General features: G+C 44.3%; 1 protein-coding gene across 2 annotated transcripts; it reads right to left on the bottom strand.

Annotated features, from left to right (window-relative positions):
- Window positions 1-588: 588 nt before the first annotated feature.
- On the bottom strand, window positions 589-17,753 carry LOC110528557 (E3 ubiquitin-protein ligase RNF182). Of its 2 annotated transcripts, XM_021610680.2 has the most exons (3): window positions 17,168-17,753; window positions 2,594-2,924; window positions 589-2,205 (listed from the first exon to the last, which is right to left on the bottom strand). In XM_021610680.2, exon 3 carries the CDS (start codon window positions 2,050-2,052, stop codon window positions 1,252-1,254), a length of 801 nt encoding a protein of 266 aa, XP_021466355.1. In that variant the 5' UTR covers window positions 2,053-2,205; window positions 2,594-2,924; window positions 17,168-17,753; the 3' UTR covers window positions 589-1,251. The 2 variants fall into 2 exon arrangements, with proteins under 2 accessions (XP_021466355.1, XP_021466354.1); XM_021610679.2 differs by having other exon boundaries at window positions 589-2,924; window positions 17,168-17,752.
- Between the last annotated feature and the right edge of the window lie 1,047 nt (window positions 17,754-18,800).

The raw sequence follows: 18,800 nt of genomic DNA, 5'->3' as shown, positions 1-18,800 counted from the left end.
AGACACAGGTTCTGCACAAATTGTGTGGTTCTATCATATTCATATTGTGGTTGATTAATGCTATTTCTAAGTTCTAGTGCTAGGTAAGGTTTCTTATAATTAGCAGCATTTGATTGAGTTGCTCTCCTGTAATAGCTAACAAGAAGCTTTTAGGAGCCGAGGTCCTTCGATGCCATGGGGGTGCTCCCATGTGCCAGGTCTCCGGAGCAACAACACTAAAATTAGCTCGAGTTAGCAAAACGTCAGCGTTTTAGCAGAATGGGTCTGTGGGGCTGGAACCGACTGATTCACACATCACAAAATGGTACACTTTTCACTGCGGGTAATTCTTCAGCATAAACTGTGGATAATACATGGATTTCTCCAGTCCCTTGTGGGCAGTGTTCATGAATCTTCTTATGTAGCTGTGTGTCGTGTTCTTATATGATAACTTGAGCATGTTTTGCGTTTTTACACAACCTATTCCATCTTCATTTTTAAGTATAAGGAATGTGATTGTATCCTATTAATAGTGCAAATTGGAATCAGTTGCCCAGGAAATGTGGGTTATGGGGGAAATTAAAAAAAAGAATGGCAAATATCACAAAAGTGTCTTGAGTCTTTTATTGAAATATCTAGTAACAGTTTAGGCGGTTTGTCCGTTCCCAATGCAATGACACAGACAGGCTTTACAACGTTAAGTTACTGCAGGGGCACAAACAGACATGCCTTTAAAAGGCAACTAGGAACATGGCGTATACATGGTGACTATGCCGAGTGTCTGAATACATCCTTAAAACTATGGGTTTTCATAGTCCGTTGCCCATAGGTCGAGCAGATGGGTATTCTACCACAGTACGGTTAACACTGAGAGGATCATATTATTTTTGAACAATACAGTTTGGTGATCGTCACAGTAATAACTGAAGCCCATTCCGGTGAGCTGCATGAACACAAACGGCAGCAATCTGATGCAGGTTGAGCTGTGTAATTAGAAAACCATTCATCAGGCCGTGGGCCTTTCACAGGTTGTCTTGAATAGTCAAGCCATACATCCAAATCCAAGTGGTCACTCGGATGTTTTAGTGCTGGTATTATCTGAAGAAGGTAAAAGGAAGGGGTGGGGGGTTATTTTACAAAAGGACAGGGTGTATAGATTTGCATTGGTGATTTGGCTTTGTCTTTTACAGGTCTTGCTATGTCACATCCACTGATAGAAATACATTGGTATTAGGATGGGGGATGGGGGAGGGGAGTTAAGCGGAGGCGTGGCTATGTGGCTATGGACTGCATGATCTCATGGCACAGGCATTGACAGAAGCCGTAGAAGACACACAGAACCAGGGTGGAGGGCACCAGGCTGACCAGGATGATTCCCAGGGTGAGCTGCTGGATCATCAGAAGATAGATGCCCAGCGGCAGCGATGAGAAGTAGACTAGACACAGGACGCCGATAAGGAAGCTGGGGAAGGTGCGAGAGGTCCATGCGCCGCACTTCTGCGCAGGCAGGTTGCAGGGCAGCGAGGCCAGGCTGGCGGGCCGGTACAGGCGCACCATATTGAGCATGCTCATGGAGTCTGATGACTGCGACTCGCCCGGCACCTCCATGATGGTAATGACCAGGCAGTCGGAGGAGCTGTGTGACTGCTCACCGGTTGTGACGCAGCCGCCCCCAGAACCACCACAGCCCCCCTCTCCACCTCCACTCCCGCTCAGGCTGCCCGGAGTGAGCAGCACCTCCCCACTCGGGGTGATGGAACCGCCACTCTTCCTGGCGCGGTCCTGGTAGGTGAGGATGGCCAGGATGTTGCTGTCGTCCTGCAGCAGCCAGATGTCATCGTCGGACACATGCGTCTCGTGGCGGCAGAAGGGGCAGCTGACGATGCTGGGGGACGAGTTCTCCACAATCTTCTTCAGGCATTTGGCGCAGACGCGGTGGAGGCAGCCCAACACCTTGGGCTTGCGGGTACGCGTGTCATAACGGTTGTAGCAAATCTTACACTCCAGCTCCTCCACGGTGTAGATCAGAGGCTGGTCTGTCTCCAAGGTCAACTTCTCCAACTTCTGGCTCATTGTAAGAGAGAGAGAGAGAAGGGAGGGAGGGATGCCCAGCTAGCCAGAAATATAGGCACTAATGCAGCAGTGCCGTGCTCTAGAGACACCCTGCACTTTCAACAACAGCTGCGGTCTCTCCGGTAAAGTTTTGTCCCAAGATTTGTACGATTTCTGTAAAAGATTTGTTTGAAGATACAGTGAATGTTATTAATTGGTATTGTCCACGTTGACGTGCACAAGAAGTGGAATCCAAATTATGATTTAAGACACTGATATGATGGCTCATACTTTTGTACACCTTTTCATAGTAAAAAATACATTCACACCTACGTTGCACAGGTAACAATCATGCTCTGATATATGTTCATGGTTGATCCTGAACACCCTGAATAATAGAGTTCGTATTCACAGTTGAGTATGCATGCTGAGTATGGCTCTACTTTCACAACAATGTATGGTGCTAAATTAGCATTTGAGGGCATAGGACTGACATTAGACAGCTTTACATCTTCAACAATGCTGTATGACTGGGCGCTACCAAAACGTAGCGCATGCCCACCTCGGATCAGAGATGTTCCTCTCCAGATGACTTTCCAATGACAAAAACATTTGAACAATTTAATGAGAGAACATTCCGGTTTTGAAAATCCCTGTTATGTGTAAAATGTGTAAACAGAAAAAAATACACAAGTGTATAGAAGGCGGGAACCATGTTTACATGTGCCAATGTCACTATTGCTTCGAATATCCAAAATATGGAGGGATGAATTGGATTATATCCGTCAGGAAATCTTGGGGGAGTTGGTGTCAGATGATCCAGTTAGAGAGGGGCAGTGGTATTCCCAGTATAGGTATTCCCAGGACCTTGGTACAGCAACATGGTCCCTCCTCTGTGGAAAGAACACAAGGGAATATATGTCAGGGAACATTGGAAATCCAAAATATATGTAAAACCCGCACACTAGGGGCCTTTTGATTGTCTTGCAGGCTAAGCCGCTGCATATACAGTACGCTGCATGGGTTTGAATCCAGCCTACTGCTATTTCCGTTTGGGACTGCTCCACTCCTTGAAAAGAATATGCACTAGTTACGACAGATGATCAACCTTGACCGAATTCTATTTTTCATTTTTCATTTCAGAGTGCATGAACGGACAAGGTGTCAGGTTGTTGTCAAAGTGTTGGTAATGTCAACACCAGTTTACCAATACTTAATTCAATGAATTTGGGTCTATGCATTTCTTCAATATCAGCCTATTGTCTTTATCCAATAATTGTATCCACACATCCTTTCATCACTATCATATAGCCAACATCCCAGAGCTACACCCTTTATCACTATCATATAGCCTACATCCCAGAGCTACATCCTTCATTACTATCATATAGCCGACATCCCAGAGCTACATCCTTCATCACTATCATATAGCCTACATCCCAGAGCTACATCCTTCATCACTATCATATAACCTACATCCCAGAGCTACATCCTTCATCACTATCATATAGCCTACATCCCAGAGCTACATCCTTCATCACTATCATATAGCCTACATCCCAGAGCTACATCCTTCATTACTATCATATAGCCTACATCCCAGAGCTACATCCTTTCATCACTATCATATAGCCAACATCCCAGAGCTACATCCATAATCACTATCATATAGCCTACATCCCAGAGCTACATCCTTCATCACCATCATATAGCCTACATCCCAGAGCTACATCCTTCATCACTATCATATAGCCTACATCCCAGAGCTACATCCTTCTTTACTATCATATAGCCTACATCCCAGAGCTACATCCTTTCATCACTATCATATAGCCAACATCCCAGAGCTACATCCTTCATCACTATCATATAGCCTACATCCCAGAGCTACATCCTTCATCACTATCATATAGCCTACATCCCAGAGCTACATCCTTCATCACTATCATATAGCCAACATCCCAGAGCTACATCCTTCATCACTATCATATAGCCTACATCCCAGAGCTACATCCTTCATCACTATCATATAGCCTACATCCCAGAGCTACATCCTTCATCACTATCATATAGCCTACATCCCAGAGCTACATCCTTCATTACTATCATATAGCCTACATCCCAGAGCTACATCCTTCATCACTATCATATAGCCTACATCCCAGAGCTACATCCTTCATCACTATCATATAGCCTACATCCCAGAGCCACATCCTTCATTACTATCATATAGCCTACATCCCAGAGCCACATCCTTCATTACTATCATATAGCCTACATCCCAGAGCCACATCCTTCATCACTATCATATAGTCTACATCCCAGAGCTACATCCTTCATCACTATCATATAGCCTACATCCCAGAGCTACATCCTTCATTACTATCATATTGTCATGTATTGTCATGTTGTGTCTTGTTTCTGTCCTTTCCCTTCACCCTGTCTCCCTCTGCTGGTCGTTATTAGGTTACCTTTTCTCCCCCTCTTTCCCCCAGCTGTTCCTTGTCTCCTCCTAACTACCTCGTCACCCCTTTTCCCACCTGTTCCCTTTTTCCCTCTGATTAGTCCTCTATATCTCTCTCTGTTTTTGTTCCTGTCTTTGTCGGATTCTTGTTTGTGTTATTCATGCCTGAACCAGACTATCGTCATGTTTGCTGCAACCTTGTCCTGTCCTGTCGGAATCTGCCGGTCCATCTGAGCCTACCTATGTTTTGTTATTAAAGAAGCTCTGTTTACGTTATTCGCTTTTGGGTCCTCATTCACGCACCGTAACAGAAGAATCCGACCAAGAATGGACCCAGCGACTTCGGATCCTCTCCACTCAGCCGTCGAGATCCAGGGAGCGATGCTAGGCAGACACGAGCAGGAATTGTCTGCTGCTCGACATGCCGTTGAGACCCTGGCCACCCAAGTCTCCAACCTCACAGAACAGGTTCACCATCTCCGCCTCGATCCACCGGCCACTTCCAGGGCTTTCGAATCTCCGGAGCCCAGAATCAATAACCCGCCGTGTTACTCTGGGGAGCCCACTGAATGCCGCTCGTTCCTCACCCAGTGTGATATTGTGTTTTCTCTCCAGCCCAACACTTACTCCAGGAGCACTGCTCGTGTCGCCTACGTCATATCTCTCCTTACTGGACGGGCTCGTGAGTGGGGCACGGCAATCTGGGAGGCAAGGGCTGAGTGTACTAACCAGTATCAGGACTTTAAGGAGGAGATGATACGGGTTTTTGATCGATCTGTTTTTGGGGAGGAGGCTTCCAGGGCCCTGTCTTCCCTATGTCAAGGTAATCGATCCATAACAGACTACTCTATTGAGTTTCGCACTCTTGCTGCCTCCAGTGGCTGGAACGAGCCGGCTTTGCTCGCTCGTTTTCTGGAGGGTCTCCGCGCAGAGGTAAAGGATGAGATTCTCTCCCGGGAGGTTCCTTCCAGCGTGGATTCCTTGATTGAACTCGCTATTCGCATTGAGCGACGGGTTGATCTTCGTCACCGAGCTCGTGGAAAGGAGCTTGCGTTCTCCGTTGCCCCCCTCTCCGCATCACTACCATCTTCCTCTGCCGGCTCGGGTGCTGAGCCTATGCAGCTGGGAGGTATCCGCATCTCGACTAAGGAGAGGGAACGGAGAATCACCAACCGCCTCTGTCTCTATTGCGGTTCTGCTGGTCATTTTGTCACTTCATGTCCAGTAAAAGCCAGAGCTCATCAGTAAGCGGAGGGCTACTGGTGAGCGCTACTACTCCTGTCTCTCCTTCAAGATCCTGCACTACCTTGTCGGTCCATCTACGCTGGACCGGTTCGTCAGCTTCCTGCAGTGCCTTAATAGACTCTGGGGCGGAGGGCTGTTTTATGGACGAGACCTGGGCTCGGGAACATGACATTCCTCTCAGACAGTTAAGGGAGTCCACGGCCTTGTTCGCCCTGGATGGTAGTCCTCTCCCCAGGATTCAGCGTGAGACGCTACCTTTAACCCTCACTGTTTCTGGTAATCATAGCGAAACCATTTCTTTTTTAATTTTTCGTTCACCTTTTACACCTGTTGTTTTGGGCCATCCCTGGCTAGTTTGTCATAATCCTTCCATTAATTGGTCTAGTAATTCTATCCTCTCCTGGAACGTCTCTTGTCATGTGAAATGTTTAATGTCTGCTATCCCTCCTGTTTCCTCTGTCTCTTCTTCACAGGAGGAGCCTGGTGATTTGACAGGGGTGCCGGAGGAATATCACGATCTGCGCACGGTGTTCAGTCGGTCCAGGGCCACCTCTCTTCCCCCACACCGGTCGTATGATTGTAGTATTGATCTCCTTCCGGGAACCACTCCCCCCCGGGGTAGACTATACTCTCTGTCGGCTCCCGAACGTAAGGCTCACGAAGATTATTTGTCTGTAGCTCTTGCCGCCGGTACCATAGTCCCCTCCTCCTCTCCCGCCGGAGCAGGGTTTTTTTTTGTTAAGAAGAAGGACGGGTCCCTGCGCCCCTGCATAGATTATCGAGGGCTGAATGACATAACAGTGAAGAATCGTTATCCGCTTCCTCTTATGTCTTCAGCCTTCGAGATCCTGCAGGGAGCCAGGTTTTTCACTAAGTTGGACCTTCGTAACGCTTACCATCTCGTGCGCATCAGGGAGGGGGACGAGTGGAAGACGGCGTTTAACACTCCGTTAGGGCACTTTGAATACCGGGTTCTTCCTTTCGGCCTCGCTAACGCTCCAGCTGTCTTTCAGGCATTAGTCAATGATGTCCTGAGAGACATGCTGAACATCTTTGTTTTCGTTTACCTTGACGATATCCTGATTTTTTCACCGTCACTCCAGATTCATGTTCAGCACGTTCGACGTGTCCTCCAGCGCCTTTTAGAGAATTGTCTTTTTGTGAAGGCTGAGAAGTGCTCTTTTCATGCCTCCTCCGTCACATTTCTCGGTTCTGTTATTTCCGCTGAAGGCATTAAGATGGATCCCGCTAAGGTCCAAGCTGTCATTGATTGGCCCGTCCCTAAGTCACGCGTCGAGCTGCAGCGCTTTCTCGGCTTCGCGAACTTCTATCGTCGTTTCATCCGTAATTTCGGTCAGGTGGCAGCTCCTCTCACAGCCCTTACTTCTGTCAAGACGTGCTTTAAGTGGTCCGTTTCCGCCCAGGGAGCTTTTGATCTCCTCAAGAATCGTTTTACATCCGCACCTATCCTTGTTACACCTGACGTCACTAGACAGTTCGTTGTCGAGGTTGACGCGTCAGAGGTGGGCGTGGGAGCCATTCTTTCTCAGCGCTCCCTCTCTGACGACAAGGTCCACCCTTGCGCGTATTTTTCTCATCGCCTGTCGCCGTCGGAACGTAACTATGATGTGGGAAACCGCGAACTGCTCGCCATCCGCTTAGCCCTAGGCGAATGGCGACAGTGGTTGGAGGGGGCGACCGTTCCTTTTGTCGTTTGGACTGACCATAGGAACCTTGAGTACATCCGTTCTGCCAAACGACTTAATGCGCGTCAGGCGCGCTGGGCGCTGTTTTTCGCTCGTTTCGAGTTCGTGATTTCTTATCGTCCGGGCTCTAAGAACACCAAGCCTGATGCTTTATCTCGTCTCTTCAGTTCTTCAGTAGCCTCCACTGACCCCGAGGGGATTCTCCCTGAGGGGCGTGTTGTCGGGTTGACTGTCTGGGGAATTGAGAGGCAGGTAAAGCAAGCACTCACTCAAACTCCGTCGCCGCGCGCTTGTCCTAGGAACCTTCTTTTCGTTCCCGTTCCTACTCGTCTGGCCGTTCTTCAGTGGGCTCACTCTGCCAAGTTAGCCGGCCATCCTGGCGTTCGGGGTACGCTTGCTTCCATTCGCCAGCGTTTTTGGTGGCCCACCCGGGAGCATGACACGCGTCGCTTCGTGGCTGCTTGTTCGGTCTGCGCGCAGACTAAGTCCGGTAACTCCCCTCCTGCCGGCCGTCTCAGGCCGCTTCCCATTCCCTCTCGACCGTGGTCTCACATCGCCTTAGATTTTGTCACCGGACTGCCTTCGTCAGCGGGGAAGACTGTTATTCTTACGGTTGTCGACAGGTTCTCTAAGGCGGCTCATTTTATTCCCCTTGCTAAGCTTCCTTCTGCTAAAGAGACGGCACAAATCATCATCGAGAATGTTTTCAGAATTCATGGCCTTCCGTCAGACGTCGTTTCGGACAGAGGTCCGCAATTCACGTCTCAATTTTGGAGGGAGTTTTGCCGTTTGATTGGGGCTTCCGTCAGTCTCTCTTCCGGCTTTCACCCCCAGTCTAACGGTCAAGCAGAACGGGCCAATCAGACTATTGGTCGCATCTTACGCAGTCTTTCTTTTCGCAACCCTGCGTCTTGGTCAGAACAGCTCCCCTGGGCAGAATACGCCCACAACTCGCTTCCTTCGTCTGCGACCGGGCTATCTCCTTTTCAGAGTAGCCTCGGGTACCAGCCTCCGCTGTTCTCATCTCAGTTCGCCGAGTCCAGCGTCCCCTCCGCTCAGGCTTTTGTCCAACGTTGCGAGCGCACCTGGAAGAGGGTCAGGTCTGCACTTTGCCGTTATAGGACGCAGACTGTGAGGGCTGCTAATAAGCGTAGAACTAAGAGTCCTAGATATTGTCGCGGTCAGAGAGTTTGGCTCTCCACTCAGAACCTTCCCCTTAAGACGGCTTCTCGCAAGTTGACCCCGCGGTTCATTGGTCCGTTCCGTATTTCTCGGGTCATTAATCCTGTCGCAGTTCGACTTCTTCTTCCGCGATACCTTCGTCGCGTCCACCCGGTCTTCCATGTCTCCTGTATTAAGCCCGTTCTTCGCGCCCCCGCTCGTCTTCCCCCCCCCCCCCCCCCCATCCTTGTCGAGGGCGCACCCATCTACAGGGTCCGCAGGATTTTGGACATGCGTCCTCGGGGCCGTGGTCACCAGTACCTCGTTGATTGGGAGGGGTACGGTCCTGAGGAGAGGAGTTGGGTTCCCTCTCGGGACGTGCTGGACCGTGCGCTGATCGAGGATTTCCTCCGTTGCCGCCAGGTTTCCTCCTCGAGTGCGCCAGGAGGCGCTCGGTGAGTGGGGGGGTACTGTCATGTTGTGTCTTTCTGTCCTGTCCTTTCACCCTGTCTCCCTCTGCTGGTCGTATTAGGTTACCTTTTCTCCCCCGCTTTCCCCCAGCTGTTCCTTGTCTCCTCTTGACTACCTCGTCACCCCTTCTCCCACCTGTTCCCCTTTTCCCTCTGATTAGTCCCCTATATCTCTCTCTGTTTTTGTTCCTGTCCTTGTCGGATTCTTGTTTGTTGTGTTTCATGCCTGAACCAGACTATCGTCATGTTTGCTGTAACCTTGTCCTGTCCTGTCGGAATCTGCCGGTCTATCTGAGCCTACCTATGTTTGGTTATTAAAGAAGCTCTGTTTAAGTTAGTTCGCTTTTGGGTCCTCATTCACTCACCGTAACATTATCACTCTGTCTAACAAGCCGCCATACCGGTTTAGCCCACTAGGGCACATCCCCGATCATTTCTTTGTAACCATATCTTGTTTGTTTGTTATGCATTTCTGTGAGTACTTAGTTAGTAAATAAATGATTTTAAGACAATTGATGTATGGATGACTCATAGTGAAGACTGGGTTTGTGCAGATAATCAACAATTTACGACGTTTGGAATGAGACTAACGTGAGGTAATTAAGAATTCATTAATCAGAAGACTAAATGATCAGATATTAAAAGATCTGAAAGTTATATTAGGAATATTATAACTTTGTAACCTGAATATTTTCCTTGGTGCCCCGACTTCCTAGTTAATTACAGTTACATGATTAAGTAGTTTAATCACGTAATAATAATTACAGAGCATTTTTGATAAAGGTTCATCTTCAGTTTAATGATGCCAAAGACATCATGTGAAAATCAAAATAAATCAAAATTGTAGACCTCGACAAGTCTGGTTCATCTTTGGAGCAATTTCCAAATGCCTGAAGGTACCACGTTCATCTGTACAAACAATAGTACGCAAGTATAAACACCATGGGACCACGCAGCCGTCATACCGCTCAAGAAGGAAATGCGTTCTGTCTCCTAGAGATGAACGTGCTTTGGTGTGCTTTGGTGCCAAAAGTGCAAATTAATCCCAGAACAACAGCAAATGACCTTGTGAAGATGCTGGAGGAAACAGGTACAAAAGTATCTATATCCACAGTAAAACAAGTCCTATATTGACATAACCTGAAAGGCCGCTCAACAAGGAAGAAGCCACTGCTCCAAAACCGCCATAAAAAAGCCAGACTACGGTTTGCAACTGCACATGGGGACAAAGATCATACTTTTTGGAGAAATGTCCTCTGGTCTGATGAAACAAAAATATAACTGTTTGGCCATAATGACCATTGTTATGTTTGGAGGAAAAAGGGGGAGGCGTTCAAACCAGAAGTCAGGAAGTTAAAGCTTGGTCGCAAATGGGTCTTCCAAATGGACAATGACCTAACGCATACTTCCAAAGTTGTGTCAAAATGGCTTAAGGACAACAAAGTCAAGGTATTGGAATGGCCATCACAAAGCCCTGATCTCAATCCTATAGAAAATTTGTGGGCAGAACTGAAAAAGCATGTGCGAGCAAGGAGGCCTACAAACCTGACTCAGTTACACCAGCTCTGTCAGGAGGAATGGGCCAAAATTCACCCAACTTACCCAACAATTCACCCAACTGTTGGAAGCTTGTGGAAGGCTACCTGAAACATTTGACCCAAGTTAAACAATTTAAAGATAATGCTACCAAATACTAATTGAGTGTATGTAAACTTCTGACCCAATGGGAATGTGATAAAAGAAATAAAAGCTGAAATAAATCATTCTCTCTACTATTATTCTGACATTTCACATTCTTAAAATAAATTGGTGATCCTAACTGACCTAAGACAGGGAATTTTTACTACTAATTTTTTTTTACTAGGATTAAATGTCAGGAATTGTGAAAAACTGAGTTTCAATGTATTTGGCTGAGGTGTATGTAAACTTTTGACTTCAACTGTACCTTATTTTTCTTATCAGGCATTAAAATGCATGAAATAATTTTCCTTCCATCGAAATAGTCAGCCAACAAGTTGTAGCACATATGTATGGTCTCTCTCTCCTCTCGCTCGCTCTCTCTCCCTCCTTCTCTCCGTGTGTGTTTACTAAGATGATGAGTCACACACCAGAATGTAAGTGGGAGAGAGTTGTGGAGAGTGATGGAGCAGCACAGCACACTACAAGTGCACAGATCTGATTTCTCTCACCGCTTGTTCTGTCATTATGTAACACTTCCTTCATTCCTTCCTTCCTTCCTTCATTCTTTCATCTTTCCTCGTCCCTTTTTTCTCCTGCGCACAGGTTGTTAGAATCTGAACTGTGCCCATAAATATCCCTCCCACCTGTAGAGCTGGGGGGGAGACACAATGTGTTTTATATAATGCCTCCTTTTTTCCCTTCTAAGACAGCGGGACGATAGGGAGGTTGGAGGGGAGCCCTCTCTTTATGCTGATGGAATAGAGAGACTGAAAAAGAGGAGAGCGAAGAGACAGATATAGCTTACAGATAATGACGATGACATTGGGTGGCAGGTTGTCTCTAAGGGATCTGGGGATGGGAAGAAGAACACAAGGTTGCATAAACAATAGGAAATGTTTCTTTGAATAGATGTTTATGCTAGGGACAAGGAATAGATGTTTATTTGAATAGATGTTTATGCTAGGGCCAAAGAATAGATGTTTATTTGAATAGATGTTTATGCTAGGGCCAAGGAATAGATGTTTATTTGAATAGATGTTTATGCTAGGGCCAAAGAATAGATGTTTATTTGAATAGATGTTTATGCTAGGGCCAAGGAATAGATGTTTATTTGAATAGATGTTTCTGCTAGGGCCAAGGAATAGATGTTTATTTGAATAGATGTTTACGCTAGGGCCAAGAAATAGATGTTTATTTTAATAGATGTTTATTCTAAGGACAAGGAGGCACAAAGCCCTGATCTCAATCCTAGAGGCAGCACAATGCCACCTCTTGGTCTGCAAAAAAAAAAAAATGCAATTATCGGCTACACATCCTGAAGGGACACTGTAAAACGCCCGGACATATTTATCACTTTGATGAAGCTGTACTTTATCCCTCTGATGAAGCTGTATTTTATCCCTCTGATGAAGCTGTATTTTATCCCTCTGATGAAGCTGTATTTTATCCCTCTGATGAAGCTGTATTTTATCCCTCTGATGAAGCTGTATTTTATCCCTCTGATGAAGCTGTACTTTATCCCTCTGATGAAGCTGTATTTTATCCCTCTGATGAAGCTGTATTTTATCACTTTGATGAAGCGAGTGTGTGTCTTTGGTTAGTTAATGAGCACAAAATGAAGTTGCCCTCATTTCGAAAAAGCTTGTGTGCATGAGCTAAATATAGCTTGGTCCCTATGAAGCTAATATTTGGAAATAACTTGCGGGAACTAGGGTAACAAAAATGCATTTAGGACTAAGATTATAGGTATATGCACTAAGACTAAGCTATGTGTATTATTTTTTTGTCAAAACAAATCCTCTAGGCCACTGAAACTGAGTCTCCCTAAGATACTATTGTATCCTACCTGAGCTCTTTAGGAAACCGAGCGAACTAAGTGACAAACGGCAACGCTGTAGGAACCGTGACTCTCATGTTACCACACAGAGACTGATACAGCTGTTTGAGGAACACAGAGAAAATAGACTACTGGCGTTGTATGGATGAGCATTCATATCCTCAGGATTCCCATTGACCTGAGCCCAGTAGACAATGGAGCTCTTCTCGTGGCTTTTAACAACTTCCATTTGGTGTCAGTTTGATCATTTGCAAAGGCATTAACAAGCTTGCAGACACCTCTGGCCACAGACGTCACCTCAGCGTCTATTCCACGTCATTTCACTGAACAACGTTGATTCAACCGGTGTGTGCCCAGTGGGAATACATAGTGTTTCTAATTAGCTGACAATACATCCAGGGTGGGTTCTAGACAGGTGGAGGAGGCATCACTCTTCACCAGAGGTAGAATTATGAGGAAGACAATAGCCAACTGTGTCATTTCATGGCTCTCAATAACAAAACATAAAATGTCCTACTCCCATTTTTTATGAGCTAAAATAAAAGATCCCAGAAATGTTCCATACGCACAAAAATCTTATTTCTCTCAAATGTTATCCTTTGTCAAGATAATCCATCCACCTGATAGGTGTGGCATATAAAGAAGCTGATTAAACAGCATGATCATTACACAGGTGCACCTTGTGCTGGGGGACAATAAAAGGCCACTCTAAAATGTGCAGTTTTGTCACACAACACAATGCCACAGATGTCTAAAGTTGAGGGAGCATGCGATTGGCATGCTGACTGCAGGAATGTCCACCAGAGCTGTTGCCAGAGAATTGAATGTTAATTTCTCTACAATTAGCTGCCTCTAGCATCCTTTTAGAGAATTTGGCAGTATGTCCAACCGGCCTCATAGATTAAGGCCTAATTTATTTATATAAATTGACTGATTTCCGTATATAAACTGTAACTCAGCAAAATCTTTGAAATTGTTGTGTTTATATTTTGGTTCAGTATATATCACCTAACATTTCCTTAAAGGGGACATCTGCAGTTGCTACATAAATGTTTGGACTTAAATTACAGATATATACCCATTGATTCTTGAAGAATATAACTTATAAATGCCTCATGAGCTTAGTTCAACTGGCACACCCCATCATAACCCAAAACATAAGCTTGTTTTTCTCCAATGTGTGTAAACATTGTAAATGTAAACAAACACTGTAGCCTCATAACATGGTTAAAAAGAGAATTGTGATATCATGAATTGTCAGTCCTTCCATCCATAGTCTATTAATTTGAGAGTGGTTACATTTCTCCAGGCCCATCCCTCAAATGACGGTTTGTTATTGTTTCAACTGCGGACTGGCCCTTTAATTGAATGTCAACTTGGCAAGCGGTATTGCTTTTATTGCTAGTCTATTCTTTCCTTTTATAGTGGACAAAGAAACTGCAAATAATTATCTAGAACATTTCACACTTGTATGCCTACATATGAGCTCCCTTGAGGAGCAGTGGTCTAAGGCACTGCATCTCAGTGCTAGAGGCATCACAACAGACACCCTGGTTCAATTCCAGGCTGTATCACAACCGGACGTGATTTGGAGCCCCATAGGGCAGAGCCCAATTGGCCCAGCGTCATCCGGGTTAGGCCGTCATTGTAAATAAGAATTTGTTCTTAACTGACTTGCCTAGATTAATAATGGTGAAATACATTTCAAAAAAATAAATAAAAATTATATAATAATTATTTTTTTGAAAATTATGTTATCATTTTATTGTATATTACAATATTTGAATGTGGCAAATAGTTGTATATTTTTTCCAATATATTATGACCTGAAATATATTGCACACAAATATATTATCAATATACTACACTGAATATTTGAGAAAATAAATTGAGTGATTTGAAATTATTCAAATATATATATATATATTCAATATATTTTATTTCCAAAAGGGATTATGTAGCTTTGGGCATTGTTTTCTAGGAAATCTACATGCCATCAAGCCTTACCTGTGGCGGCTGGTGTGGCCTGCTGGGTCAGAGGAAAGATACCTGTTAAGAAGCCAGCCAGCATGATGTCAGATCAACAGGCAAACATCTGTGGCCCCTTTTCTATGGCAGGCACAAACACTGACACACATCACTGTGCCAATACCAAGGCTCCCTACACGCTACATCCGCAAACAAATGCTATCATTTCTTATAGTGAATTATTGCTTTTTTTATTCAATATATTTTCATTCAGAAACAAAATTGTACAAATGTTCTTCTTTTTTTTTTTTAAACAGGTAACATTCAAATATTGTTTATGCTTACACATCCCTTATGCCTGGCTGTTCCACAATGTAGAAACGCAACTGAATAGAATATAGAATAATGTAATAGAAATGTTATTGTCCATTTGGTTATAATGGCCATTCGTCTTTTGCCTATTTCCCAATTCCCAATTCGGCTCCGGCCAAATGATACACCACGCCCACGGACGTTAGTTTCTTCTCCGCAGTGAGTCTGAACGTGAGTACCTGCCCGACAATTTCTAGAACACAAACCCATTCTAACTGTTCGGATTGGGCCCAGAAACAGATGGGTCGGGCCAGAGCCAGAACACAAGTGGGTAAAGCGGTGTTTAGAAAATGTGTCATTGGCTTTGACATTCTGATTGATTAGAGACGATCAAATGGCTGATCACTTTGTTTTGTACAACACCTCACGGCAGTCTCAGACTGAAGTATGTAGCGAACATAGAGCAGCGGAAGAATTCAGTTTGAGTCGTCAGGCAAATTTCCCAACACTTCCAGACAAACACACAGGGTCAGTTGCAGTACAGCACCCCTGAATGGAGAGCAATTTTATGGTTAAGTGCCTTGCTCAAGGCACTTAGCCATTACTGGGGCTATCGCCATTACAAGAAAGCACCAATCGCATTACAGGCCTTAAATCCTAAATCAACTATAAAACAAAGCAGAATAGTGTAAACAAACACAAACAAACAATCAGGTTTGACGTTATATTTGCTGCAGGGAACAGTCCACATACCTGACAAGATGATATGAAGAAGTAAAAGAAACTGCTGTACACTGAATAATTCAATTTGAACCTGAGATATATTCAAAATAGTAGCATTTTGGTACTGTATAATACGATGAAGCTAATTCACTTTGAATGTAAAAATATAGCTTAGCCCAACTACTTCCTTCCTACTTTGGAAACTATACTGAAATATAAGAACACTTGGCAGAGAACAGTTAAAAACAATCCATACTTTATGAGACAGACACTATTGTGTCTTCTTCTTTCTGGTTTTAGACACAGCAAATAGTCAACTCTGTTCTGATTTGATGTGATCAGACAGGTTGATAGGAAATGCAACTGGGAATAGTGGTGGTCAACCACACGTTTCCACTCATTGCATTCCCGGTCTGACTGACTGAAGTCACGAATGATTTTTAAAAGCTGTACAATTAGGTTTCTTTTCTTGTCTTACAGCAAATGCATGGTTGCTGGGTTGCTTTTAAAGTATAAGACATGCAGTAAAACAACATTGTTTTAGATGCATGTTGTTGCCAGGCATTTTGAGACCTGTACTGAAGGACCTGTATTCATTTTGGAACATTAATCAAATCCCCTTTTTAAATAGTTATATATAGAGTATCTATAATAAAACATCAATAATTCAGTGAATTCTTCTTCTCCGACTTTCATTTCATTTTTTTCTTTTCATTTTTGGGGTAAAAATGGCCAAGTCAAATAATGACACTTACATTTTTTTTTTTAGATTATACTAGTTCTTGGGGATTCATTTTTCAACCCTGTCTTAAGTCATTTTTTAAATTATAAATATCTGTTGACGTTTCTCAAAGTCACGACATTGAGCTGATAATATTTACCATGCAAACACTATTTTGGCACTAATGAAATGACTACTTTGTGAGTAAAAACACATATGTCCAATTGAAGGCTTATGAGTATTTAAAACAATAGCTTATTCTAATAAAGTGGGGTTTTCTCTGTCAAACACCCATGCCGTTTTGATCAGCAGCAAGCCTCTGGAACTCCTGTTGCAATGTTTTATCACTACAGGGGACTTCAAAAACGCCTTTTAAAATGGACTCCATATTTAGTTTAGGCAATTAAACTGCACAATATCATTCTAGCCTAGAACCTATTGTGATAGGCTAGATATTTATTTCAGCAAAAACATGTTTACAGCTGTTGTTGTTTCTATTAGCCTGTTGTGCTGCATTAATGTGTGCATTATAATTCCCAACAAGAACAAATGTCAGCCCTGTTGCTTTGGAATAGTATTTAGAACCAACTCATTAGAATTCAACATCCCGAAGATGTAATACATTATGCAACCTATTCTCCTGTATACTAGCTTATAGACTAATAATATTGTACGAATATATTTATATATTTATATGTATTTGCCAAAACCATATAGGTGTGAGCCGTGTGACAATTGTATAATTAATTCATAGCCTCATTGCGATTGAATATAGCCCAGTCGCAACAAGCCCAATTTAGATTCAGACTAATCCAGCAATCACATTTCGCCGCAGTTAGGTGCACTCACCCTTGATCCGCAAGTGTAGGACAACCTGGCACACCGTGTGACAATGTCTTCCCGTCAAGGTCCAAGGTACCCGAGGCTTATCGCCATCACATTTCTCCCTCCCTCGTTATCTAGTGTCGCGCGTTGTCGGTGAGTCACTGTCGATATTGAGGTCCCATCTGCCCGTGTCCGACTGCTACATCCCCCTCAATGCGGTAGCGCGAGCTCCGTAGCATCAGGACCCGCACGGATTTCTCTTCAGTGGTTGCTGTGGCAACAACACCAAGCTCATGCTGCATGCGACTGAGCTGCGCGAGCCTCAGCGGTCAAGCTTTGCTGTGGCCTATGATGGCTGGAGACAGCAGAACCTGTGGCAGAACTGTGTGGAACCATTACATTTCAATGCCAATCACTGGAAGTTTGAATAAATTGAATTATTCATTTTCAAGAAATTCTACATAACCATTCCATGTTAAACAAATTACAAGTAAACACACACACACAGACAAAATCAAACAAAAGCATGGGGCATGAGCTGAGAAACGGAAATAATCGCCTATAGACAGGAGTAATAATACAAATTGTCTTTGTCGCAAGCCTTTGCTGCAGCCCGAGCCGTTTCCAAGGAAACTACCACTTTATCCCTCAATGGAAAGGCGAGTCCCGAACAAAACACGCCTTTTTCGTGGCAGATTAGAATTTACACAGCAGGTTAGGATAATAAATGTAGCATGTTAGGATAATTAGGTTACGGTTAGGAAAATGGTTAGCGTTACCGAAAATCAGAGGTGGGACACGTCACTATTATTCGAGTCACAAGCAAGTCTCAAATCACAAGTTCGAAGTCAGTCATAAGTAGAACCGGTCGAGTTTAGAGTAACGTCCTGTAGACCTATGCTCCTAATTGTTGCTCCATTTGTTCATATTCTTGATCACCAAACAATTTTGGGGGCTGCATTTTCATTTATAGCAATACTCTCTCCCTACAATTTATTTGCCGTTGGGCTGCACCCGATCCTCTAGCTGTACAGCAAATCCCCAATCTGTTCGCTAGCTCGGTAGTTTTCAAACCTTTTGACCCCCAAGACCCAAAAAGGAGTGGTTCAAAGCTTGCAACCACCGCACATGCACTCGCGCACAATGGCTGCGCAAATGTAGCCTGTAAACGGTGATGCATTTTCAAAACGCAAGATACAGAAACAAACGGCGTTTTACACCTGCATTTTGAGCTGAAAGTCATTCATGATAGCAATCAATATCGTCTCGGGATATGTCACATTCCCACTTCTCTGGAATCCAGAGCAAGAAGGATCATATGGCCTACCTCTGTGCAGCGGATGATGCAGAATCGGATGGAAAGCATCAGTGGCAATTTTAGCATGTAAATCTTGGTGGGGCAAACTCACATAATTTTAGATGCATGCCAGCAAAGCCACTACAGAACACTAAACAATACATTATTTGCACTTTAACGGTGACAACAAACTGTTAGGGCCTACAGAAACTGTCCCAACAGCAGAGCTTTCTTTTCAGCACCATGGAGTGAATCCTTACCACAGCTACACCTGACTATCCGAGGAGCCTTGTCTGGCAGCGAAACAGTTAATTCAGCCTAATTTACTGCCTTAAAAAACAGCTGATATGGCTAACTTGC

This window comes from Oncorhynchus mykiss, chromosome 7 (assembly GCF_013265735.2).
Source record: "Oncorhynchus mykiss isolate Arlee chromosome 7, USDA_OmykA_1.1, whole genome shotgun sequence".
NCBI classification, from domain to species: Eukaryota; Metazoa; Chordata; class Actinopteri; order Salmoniformes; family Salmonidae; genus Oncorhynchus; species Oncorhynchus mykiss.
Note: the sequence above shows the minus strand (reverse complement) of the source record. Positions and strands in the feature narration are given on the sequence as shown.

Excerpts from the sequence above, each read along its gene's own strand:
- LOC110528557 (XM_021610680.2), bottom strand. The coding sequence starts at position 2,052 with ATGAGCCAGAAGTTGGAGAAGTTGACCTTGGAGACAGACCAGCCTCTG.